Below are 8,633 nucleotides of genomic sequence, written 5' to 3'. Positions count from 1 at the left end.
AAAAGGCGCTTCAGGCTCGAGAGCGGGTGGAACAACTGGAAGAAGAGAGGAAGAAGCGAATGCAACAGAAGACTTTACAGAATGATGAGAAGGTAAGAAGCCTGGCCAAGCTTTGGGCCACTCGGGACAATGGTGTTATGTCAGGGAGTTGTGAGACTGAGCGGGTGCAGACAGGCCACTGGCACGATGTGTGCAAGCACTGGGTTGCTGCTGATGGTGACTAATCAGGTGGTGGGTAAGTCTGCATCTAAAATAGACTTTGAAATTCTCTGCGTAACAAGGGGAGGGCTTTGTTCTCCATACCTCTGTAGTGATTCTAACTGTTCCTGTTCTGACATGCAGCATTTACGGTGCTCTGCATTCAAGGAATGTGGTAGCATCCCTTGACTGTCTTGTGAAAAGGCCCCGCAGGTGAGACAGCGTTACTGGGCTTACAGTGCACTCAGTTGTTTGCACAGTGTTGCAGACAGCAAAGCCATGGTGGCTACAGGGGGCTGCAGAAGCATGGCAGGAAAAAGAATAGCTGCCAAGTGAGCAAGGAATGCTCGTGACTAGTAGATGTGGTGGCAGCTGTGTGTGTGTTTGTATGGTCTGTTTTTAAAGCTTTGCCCTTACCCTTTTTTGAGGACCTATAGAGGTTGAGTGTGCCAGGATCAGCCGTTGATAGCTGTGTGCAGGTGTTGGTGCAGCTTCTGTACAGCAGTGCAGGTTCTGCAGGGCTGAGGGACGTTGTGCCTGGCTGACCTGGGTAGAGCTCCAGGGAAATGGATGGTTGAGTGGACCAGCCTTTTGGGGAGTGGACTAAACTGAGCTTTGGAAGAGTCAGCCCTGGAAGAAGAGGAATTGTGCTCCTTTAAGCCTTTCCCAAAACCTGAGCAGCCAAAAGTATGTGTAGCCCTGGCTAGTCTCCTGCTGTGCACATGCCAGTGCTTTTATTGGGATAGACAGCTCAGGTAAGGAACAGTGTCTGGGGCTCAGTCAGCTTTCAGATCCCCAATTTGTACTGCAGTTCAGTTGACAGCAGTGCTGCAGGCAAAACATAAACTAGAACCTTGTTCTGCAGAGAATCACACACAGGATGAAAGCATGTATTTTGGAGTTGGGTAACGGTCTCTGTTCTTTTTTCCAGACTCTCCAGGTGGTGGGTGTCTCTTCACATGACCTGTAGTAAGTGTCAGACTTGGTGCACAAGGTTGGTGCTAAACCCAGTGCACATTAGCCTCTTGTTGGATGCTGGGTTCTCAGTCTTGAAATCTCAGACCTGAAGTATCAGACTGGAGAGGCTCTCCCCGTCCTCCGTTTGGAAAAGGCTGTGATGTGCATCCTCGGGCACTGGAGCAGACAAATGTCTTTCTCAGGTGCGCCTCTCACAAGTGCGGGAAGAGAGAGTGTCAGAGGAATGGAGCAAGAAAAAACTGTCAAAGAAACCTGGAGAAACTGATGCGCGGAAACAGAAAACCCTGAAGGTGGTAAGAGCAACTTTAGGTTTCTTCTGCGTGTAGAAAAGGAAAGGAATAGCAGGGAACCTGTGTACTGGCCTGCCTGGTGGAACAGGGAGAAGTTACTGCCAGGATCTGCAGAGATTTGGGGAAACAGAAGCATCTGTGCTGCAAGACTTCTGTCTAGACAGTTGATGTTGGGTTTGAGCACGAGGGAACTTGTGGAGACGGAAGGGAAATACTGTTCAACAGGTGGGCAGGCTGTAGAAGATAAGAATGGCATATAACAAGCATGGGTTTTCTCAAAGCAGTCATTTCATATCCTACAATCTTTCCCTGTGTGAGTTGGAGGGTTACAAGGGTTCTTCTTCTTCAGGAGGAAGACGAATTTGAGCAGCATGAACTACTGCAGAAAAGGAGAGAAGATAAAGTGAAAGAAAAAGGAAAGAAAGCTTTGGAACTGAAACATCTTGTAGAGCAGCGACAGGTGGAGCAAGTAAAGGAGAGGTATTATCCTGTTTCTATTCTGGAGAAGGGGACTTAGCAACAGGCATGGTGAAGCAGTAAATATAAACAGTATTGCTGGAACTGGGAGGCTGATGTGAGTCAGCCATGTGATGTGATGTCCCAAAGGTTTGGGGTGCTAAAGCAAGAGGCTATAAGAACACTAGCAGGGTCGGGTGGAACATGCTTCCTGTGTAACTAAACTGTGGCTTTGTTCCCCAGGGATCTCAAACAGCAGGGGGGAGAGAAGTCCCCACAACCTCAGCTGGAGCCAGTGGTGTTTACTGAAAAATACATAAAGGTGGGGAGTTAGAGGTCTTGTGACAAATTCTGTTCTAAAGCAATAAGGCCTGGAATAAGCAGACTTACTTTTTAAGATTGGATTTGCTTTCCAAGTCCTGTTACCATTTGAAGTTTTTTAACTTGTTATTACCTTATTTAGAGGAAACAGATAAAATAAAACTGAGTCAAACATGATGTCCTTCTAAGGACTTGGGGTTTGTACAAGAATAAGTTAGTTCTGCTACAGAGTCATTTTTCTGGTCAACAGGTGAGCATTCTCAGCCTCCTAACACTAGTATCACAGTTCTGAGGAACATCTCCAAATTATGCTCACCGATGTTTAAATGAGCATGGGAATTAGTAAGATGCTTTAAAATATATATATATATTCCTTTCCTGTATTTGGAGAGGGATCTCCATAACAAGGTTCAGGTATCATATAACTTCATGTAACTTCATTTGCTATTGCACAAAGTCATGGCTTAGTCTGCTTGTCTCAAAATATCACAGTAACATTTTCTTTCCACTCTTAAGTTAATGTCACTATTTCTTCTGCCTTCTTCATTGGTTTAAAAAAAAGTCCCAAATGCTGCTACTCTTAAGGATAAATTCTTCCTTTCCTTTTTGCTCTTGCTGCTCTTATTCACTAGGCTAATGACTTCCAAACTTGTATTTTTTCCTATATAATTTTAATGAAGGTCTGAATTATTTATGTATAACCAGCAACTGGGCTGGAGTGAGACACAGCAAAAACTCCTCCAGAAAGGGAGAAGCTGAATCTAATTCGAAGAGGCTACAGTCCCTGCCTTTGTTAGCTATGTGTTGTTCTTCCCTGCTAAGGATAGTGGCAGGAGAAACTTCTGGATAAAGTGCTTTTGGTTGAAAAGGAGCTCTAGCAGTGAAAAGCTTTCCTCTTTATTAGGCCAGAGAGAGCCCAAAAGAGCTGTACCAGCTGCTTGGGCAGGAGGAGAGAGTCAGGCAACCAGAATCCATTGCAATGACTTCTGATACCTGGGTGAGCACGGTGAAGGTGATAAAGGTGAGTGTGGGCTCTAGAGACCTCGCTGATCTGAGCAAAAGATTTTCTGATCTTTCTGAGCAAAGTCAGCTCTCAGTTCATCTGCATGATTTCTGATTTTTCTTCTTTTGCCATGCAGAAGAAGACAGGGACAGAGGATTTTATCAAGGGCCCCCCGAAAATATGGCTAAATTCCAGAGATAGTCTGGTTGTTTTCATTTCAGTGAATGTGAATGAAGAATGACTGAATTCTTACGTCTTGACAGGAAGAAGATGATCTGGAGGAGCCCTGGCAGCAGCTGGCAGAGGAGAAAAAAATCAAGCAACCAGAATCATCCTCTGCTGCATCCAACACATGTCTGAGCAAAACCGTAAAGGTGAGCTTAGGTTATAGTGGAGCCCTTGAAATGGGTCTGTTGTGTCTAATTGACTCCAGTGGTTTGGAATCAGCCTGCAAATTTATTATTCAGCAGTGGTGAAGCAGTGAGGTGAAGGGAGATGAGCAGGAGGTGAAATCATTTAATGTAGGCTGTAGGGGGTTAACTGGAGTTTGTGCAGAGTAAGGACCGGGAAGACTGTCTTCTCTGGTGCTTGGCCGAGAGCTCAGCACAGGAGAACCAGAAGGAAAAACAAATCTTGTATCTTTGAACAGCTGTTGGGAATGACCACATGATGGCAGCACACCATGAGGTGTCAGTTTAGTCTGCAGAGCCTTCAGCTGCACTGTAGCAAAACTCATTCAGACCTGCCTGTAAAGTCTTGCTATTCGGCTGCTTGAATGTCCAGGAGTTTGAACTGGAGCTGTTTATTCCTAAAATCTGGAAGGGTGCAGAAAACACGGCTCAAAGAGCCAAACAGCCCTGAGTACATCCTATCCCAGTGACCTCCCCTTCCTAGGCTCTCTTGTCCTGTGTCTGACCGGCACCTCTTCATCTTGCTGGACTTCTTTCTTCTGTCTCTAATTTGAGAGCTTTAAAGAGTAGAAACTAGACCTACTGTGAAACATGTGAATGGGTTTGAGTGGTAGAGCCATGCGTACAAAAGCCAAGTACTTGAAGGTATGTAGTATGTTCTCCTGGGGCTTTTCTACAAAACCAGGAGAAGAAAATTTCTAAAAAGAGTGATCAAGTCACAGGGTACAGTGATGCTTCTTGTATTTCTACAGATATATGTATACTTCCTCTACATTCTCTTATTCTTGTGTTTGTATTCAGTCCAAGTACCCTGCAGATACAGGGTTCATAGAATACCAGAGTGGTGAAGGTAGGAAGGGATGTCTGGAGGTTTTCTGGTCCAACTCCCCTGCTCAGGCAGGGCCACCTAGAGCAGCTAGCCTGGGACTGTTTTCAGACAGCTTTTGAATCCCTCCAAAGAGAGAGACTGCCACCTCTCTGGACAGCCTGTTCAATACCATCATAGCAAAGAAGTGCTTCCTGATGTCTAGATGGAACCTCCTGGATTTTGTGCCCACTCGGCACCACTAGAGAGCCTGTTTCCATCTTCCTTGCAGCCTCCCTTCAGGTATTTATATATGTGGATAAGATTCCCACCTTGAGCTTTCAAACACTCTTGGCTTGAAGAGTCCTGGCTTTTCTGGCCATTATTCATGGGAGAGAGGTTCCAGTCCCTTCATCTCTGTGGCCCTTCTCTCCAGCCTGTCCAGGTCCCTCTGGATGGCAGCACGACCTGCTGGCCCATCAGCCATTCCTGCTTTGGTGTCATCAGCAAACTTGCTGAGGGTGAGCTCTGACATCTACACCATTAATGAAGATCTTGAACAAGATTGGGCCCAGTATTGACCCCTGGGGCACACCACAGGTTACTGGCCTCCAGCTAGACTTTGCACCACTGATCTCTACCCTCTGGGCTTGGCTCTTCAGCCAGTTTTCAGTCCACCTCACTGTCTACGCATCCAGACCATGCTCTAATGGCTTATCTGTGAGGATCTTATCAGAGGCAGTGCCAAAGGCCTACCTGAAGTCCAGGTAAACATCTGCTGCTCTCCCCTCATCTACCAGGCTGGTTATTTCATTAAAAGCTAATCAAGTTCATGAAGTTGGACTTGCCCTGGGTGAATCCATGCTGACTATTCCTGTTGTTTGTGGGTTATTGTCATTTTTTTTTGGTGGCAGGGGATAATTTCTTTTGTCCTTCGAAATAGGTTCCAGGATGAGCTACTCAGTCACCGTCCCAGGGGCCAAAGTGATCCTGACTGCCCTGTAGTTCCCCCGGTCCTCCTGCTTGCACTGATGCCTGCCAGCTCCCTCAGCATCTGTGGCTGCTTCCCCTCACATCTGTCTTGTTCCAGCCTTTCCTCTTGGCCTCTGGGACCTGGGCTGTCTGGAGGCAAAGCTTGCTGGTGAAAACTGAGGCCAGGAAGGCAGTCAGGACCTCAGCCTTTCCTTGTGCTCTGTAACTAGGTACCCCATCCTGCTCAGCAATGGGCCCACGTTTTCCAGAGTCGTCTCTTCATTCTTTTCATCACTGATGTATTTAGAGGTGCCCTTCTTGTCCTGTACATCCTTGGCCAGATCCAATTTCACTTGGGTTTCAGTTTCTTGGATGCTCGGACAGTCTCTGCATTCCTCTCAGGTTACCTGTCCTTGCTTCTGCCCTCTGTACGCTTCCATCCTGCGTTTGTTTGGCCAGGAGTGCCTTGTTCAACCATGCAGGCCTCCTGGCACCGTTGCTTGATTTGTTAGGATGCACCAATCCTGAGCTTGGAGGAGATGATCCTTGAATATTAACCAGCTTTATTGGGCTCCTCTTCCCTCCAGGGCCTTGTGCTGTGGGACTCTTCCAAGCAGATCCTTGGAGAGGCTGAAGCCTGCTCTCCTGAAGTGTGGGGCTGTCAGTTTACTATGTGCCCACCTCACTGCCATCAGGAACCTGAATGTCACCATCTCATGGGCACTGCCCCCGAGGCTGTGACCTTCCCATTCCCAACAAGCCACTACTTGGTGGTGAGTGTGAGGTCCAGGAGAGTACCTCTCCTTGTTGGTTCCTCTATCTCTTGGAAGCTGCCCTCGCTGCTGCACTCCAGTAACCTCCTGGATTGCTTATATCCTGCTGTGTTGCCCCTCCAGTAGGTATTGGGGGTCTTAAGCCCCCCCATCTCTTTGTCAGAAGGCATCAGTTTGTTCTTCCTGGTCAGGCAGGCTGTAGCAGACCCCCACCAGAAGCTATATCCCTGCCCTCTTTAATTCTGACCCAAAAGCTCTCAGTTAGCTCCTTGTCTACCCATCCCAGGCAGAGCTCTCTGCACTCTTTAGCCTCTCCTTCATATAAAGGGCAAGTCCTTTTCCACCTCTTCACAGCCTGTCCTTCCCAAGGAGCCTGTAGCCTTCCACTGCAGCTCTCCAGTCATGGGAGCCATCCCACCACATCTCCATGATCCCAACAAGGCTGTAGTCCTGTAGCTGTACGCACCTCTCTATTTCATCAGGCACATGTCCTGTACTGCATGCATTAGCATGCAGGCACTTCAGAGAGGTCCCCCAGTATGTTGAGCTCTTAAGGTTTTGGGAGGATTTCTCCATAATGATGCTGCCTTGGTTTCTCTCTCTGTCAGTTCTGTGCTACATAACAACTGTCAGGTCTTCTGGTCATCAGCACAAAGCCAGGGGGTCCCTCCAAGGGTCCCTCCGAGCTTTGACTGGTGCTGTTCTGGCCTGCGGCTTCAAAGTGAAATGGAGCCTTAGCTTTTTTCCTGGCCAGGTACTGGGAGGCCCTTCATCACAGCTTGGGAGCTGCAGGTTGAGCAAACAGTTTGCATTCCCTGCTGCGGTACACAGTCCTGGGCTGTAGCTTGGCTTTCAGCAAGATAAGGTTTCAAAACAGAGATCAGACCCCAGGGAAAAAGGAGGGATGTGAGTACTTCTGGATGTTACAGGAAATCTCAACCCAAGTTACCTGTAAGTAAGAATATTACAGATAATGTGTAGGTCAAAGGCTTCCCATACACAGTTGAGTAACCTTTTTGGTCTCCGGTTTCTTGAACTAAGGATGAAAATGAATGTGAAATCTGCTTTGAAAGTCTGTCTGTTTCTGGCTACCTTCCCTTTACTGTAAAATTCCTTGCCCAACATAGGGCATTGCCAACTTACCTTTTAACTTTTGGCTTATGGTCAGTGTGAGGATACTACCTAGATACCTTAACGCTATATTGCTGTGGGATCTCATCCGGGATCTTTGTGCAGCCTGTTGGTCTCATTAGTGCCAGAGCTTTGAGGTGCCTGCAGGGGGTCAGACTGCATGGGTCTGGTTAGCCCGCCCTAGCAAAGCAACCTCTTCTGTCAGGCTGCAAGGTTTGCTTCCTGCCCTAATAAGTGCTTTCTCTGTGCTTTCAGAAATCTATTTCCACATCCTGTTTAAAGCCCCCAAAGAGCACGAAGATTTTCAGGTCCCCAAAGGTAAATGAAAATAACTATGGGATGGATCTGAACAGCGATGATTCCACAGATGATGAGAGTGCACCTCGGAAGCCTGTCCCTGCCTGGGCTGATGGTAGGTGCCAAGTTTCTTTGGGCTCTAGTTCTTTCCTTGGGAAGCTGGAGCTTCCTGGACTTGCTCAGTGTCATCTCAACTTCCCTAAAGTGCAGTTCAGGAGTGTGTGAGACTGCAGTGCTGGCAGCTGCTGGCTGCGAGGGGGACCGGATCTGTTTTCTTGCAAGTGCTGTTGTGTTGGAGTTAAACCAGAGTCCTGTATGTATGTTTGGATTTGGGGGGTGAAAGAACGGTGGGGGCTCACTACTGATGAAGCAGCCCATCCTCCTGAGGGGAAACCAAGATGTGGTAGGTTTGGGATATCTTTAATGCGGTGATGAGTGACTTAAGACAAGCACTGTTGGCAACCTGAAGATGAGTTTGGAGTTCAGAGCTCTGCAATGAACAGGAAAATTGTTAATTGTACTCACTGTATGGGTTGCAACAGTTTTTTTTTCAGGCATGGATGTAAAGGAGTAACTATCTTGTTGGCCCTGAGGGAAGGGATACCTACCATAAGCAAAGGACTGAGAACCCGTTGATAAGTCTGCTTCTCTAATATTTTTTTAGGGTCTCAGCTTAATCAAGCCATTGTCCACCAATACTATCACCCAGTGGATGTTAACGAGCTCTTTGGGTTAATTGCAAGCCCTAAGCTGGAGGATATTTTTGGCAAGAGCAAGCCTCGATACTTCAAACGCACAAGCTCAGCAGTCTGGCATTCCCCGCCTGGGACCAAATCTGCGTGTGGCCCCACCTGCAACTTCAAGAACTGAGAAAATGCAAAGAAATGTGTTTTCTTGACAGTGTGACATATCAGGTTGTGTGTTTTTAGCATACATAATATTTACAATTTTAAGCCTTTTTTGTATAAAAACATTAAAGTTCTGTTGCATTAAACATTC

At 47.1% G+C, this 8,633-nt stretch overlaps 1 protein-coding gene across 1 annotated transcript in view; it reads left to right on the top strand.

The window, feature by feature from the left end:
* LOC308196563 (inner centromere protein A-like) overlaps positions 1–8,633 on the top strand; it is an 18,536-nt gene extending 9,903 nt beyond the window's left edge. Inside the window, exons 12-19 of the mRNA XM_080595699.1 lie at positions 6–92; positions 1,359–1,469; positions 1,816–1,946; positions 2,166–2,244; positions 3,148–3,264; positions 3,510–3,620; positions 7,593–7,749; positions 8,299–8,633. Coding sequence (XP_080451825.1) covers positions 6–92; positions 1,359–1,469; positions 1,816–1,946; positions 2,166–2,244; positions 3,148–3,264; positions 3,510–3,620; positions 7,593–7,749; positions 8,299–8,504 — 999 coding nt within the window. The 3' untranslated portion in view covers positions 8,505–8,633. The remainder of the gene's footprint in view (positions 1–5; positions 93–1,358; positions 1,470–1,815; positions 1,947–2,165; positions 2,245–3,147; positions 3,265–3,509; positions 3,621–7,592; positions 7,750–8,298) is intronic.

The sequence above is a fragment of the Anser brachyrhynchus genome, assembly GCF_964034855.1.
Source record: "Anser brachyrhynchus genome assembly, chromosome: 5".
NCBI lineage: Eukaryota > Metazoa > Chordata > Aves > Anseriformes > Anatidae > Anser > Anser brachyrhynchus.
This window is presented reverse-complemented; position numbering and strand designations above follow the sequence as displayed.